At 57.3% G+C, this 1,431-nt stretch overlaps 1 protein-coding gene across 1 annotated transcript in view; it reads left to right on the top strand.

Annotated features, from left to right (window-relative positions):
• The window catches only part of LOC112966225 (apoptosis-associated speck-like protein containing a CARD), a gene marked incomplete at its 3' end in the record, with an annotated part of 2,425 nt that extends 996 nt beyond the window's left edge, over positions 1–1,429 (top strand). Inside the window, exon 2 of the mRNA XM_026066109.1 lies at positions 1,180–1,429. Coding sequence (XP_025921894.1) covers positions 1,180–1,429 — 250 coding nt within the window. The remainder of the gene's footprint in view (positions 1–1,179) is intronic.
• Positions 1,430–1,431: the final 2 nt, after the last annotated feature.

The raw sequence follows: 1,431 nt of genomic DNA, 5'->3' as shown, positions 1-1,431 counted from the left end.
CGGTTGGGATTCGCACCGAGGTGTGAACGACGGAAGTTGCACCGGGGTGGCGAACGGTGGCGGGTTTGCACCGGGGTTGCAAACGGTTGGGGGTTGCACCGGGGTTGCAAACGCTGCAGGGTTGCAAATGGTTGGGATTTGCACCGGGGTTGCAAACGCTGGAAATTGCACCAGGGCTGCAAGCGTTGGGGATTTGCACCGGGTTGCAAACGGTTGGGGTTGCATCGGGGTTGCAAACGCTGCAGGGTTGCAAATGGTTGGGATTCGCACCGGGTTGTGAATGCTGGAAGTTGCATCGGGGTTGCAAATGCCGGGCAGTTGCATTGGGGTTGCTGAGTCCAGGGATTTGCACCGGGGTTGCAGACACTGGAAATTGCACTGGGGTTGCAAACGTGGGGATTCGCACTGGGATTTCCGTATCCAGGAATCGCAGCAGAATTGCTGAATCCTGGAGATTTGCACCAGGATGGGGGAAATCCTGGGCTTTGCCTCAGAATTGCAGGATCCAGGGATTGGCACCGGGGTTTCTGAATCCTGGAAGTTGCACCGGAATTGCCAAATCTGGGGATTTGCCCCGAAAGTGCTGAATCCCAGGATTTGGAACCAAATTGACAAATCCCGGGATTCGCACGGGAATTTCCACATCCTGGGATTTGCATCAGAAATTCCAAAATTCAGAATTTGCCCGGGAATCGTCACATCTGGCTAATTCGCACCAGAATTTCCAAATCCGGGGGATTCGCCCTGGAACTGCGGCAGCCCGGGATTTGCACCCAAATTGCCACATCCAGGGATTTGCACTGGGATTTCTGAATCCTGAGGGTTGCACTGGAGATTTGCAAACCCGGAGGATTTTGCAATGGGGATTTGCAAACCCAGAGGAATTTGCAATGGGGATTTGCAAACCCAGAGGATTTTGCAATGGAGATTTGCAAACCTGGAGGATTTTGCAATGGGGATTTGCAAACCTGGAGGATTTTGCAATGGAGATTTGCAAACCCAGATGTTTTTGCACTGGAGATTTGCAAACCCGGAGGAATTTGCACTGGGGATTTGCAAACCCAGATGTTTTTGCAATGGGGATTTGCAAACCTGGAGGATTTTGCAATGGGGATTTGCAAACCTAGGGGAATTTGCACTGGGGATTTGCAAACCCGAGGCCTCCGCGGGCTCTTGCAGGTGCCGCCCCCGTGGATCCCGAGGATCCCGCGCCCCCCGCGGCCGCCGCAGCCCCCGCAGCCCCCGCGCCCAAGCAGCAGCACTTTGTGGAGCGGCACCGGGCGGAGCTGATCGAGCGGGTGCCGGCGGTGGAGCCGCTGCTGGACCTGCTGCTGGGCGAGGTGCTGGACGCGGAGCAGGCGCGGGCCGTGGCGGCCGAGGCGACGCCGCAGGGCGCCATGCGCCGGCTGCTGCTGCTGGCGCCCTCGTGGC

This window comes from Apteryx rowi, unplaced genomic scaffold (assembly GCF_003343035.1).
Source record: "Apteryx rowi isolate R43461 unplaced genomic scaffold, aptRow1 scaffold_2390, whole genome shotgun sequence".
In the NCBI taxonomy this organism is placed as follows: domain Eukaryota; kingdom Metazoa; phylum Chordata; class Aves; order Apterygiformes; family Apterygidae; genus Apteryx; species Apteryx rowi.
Note: the sequence above shows the minus strand (reverse complement) of the source record. Positions and strands in the feature narration are given on the sequence as shown.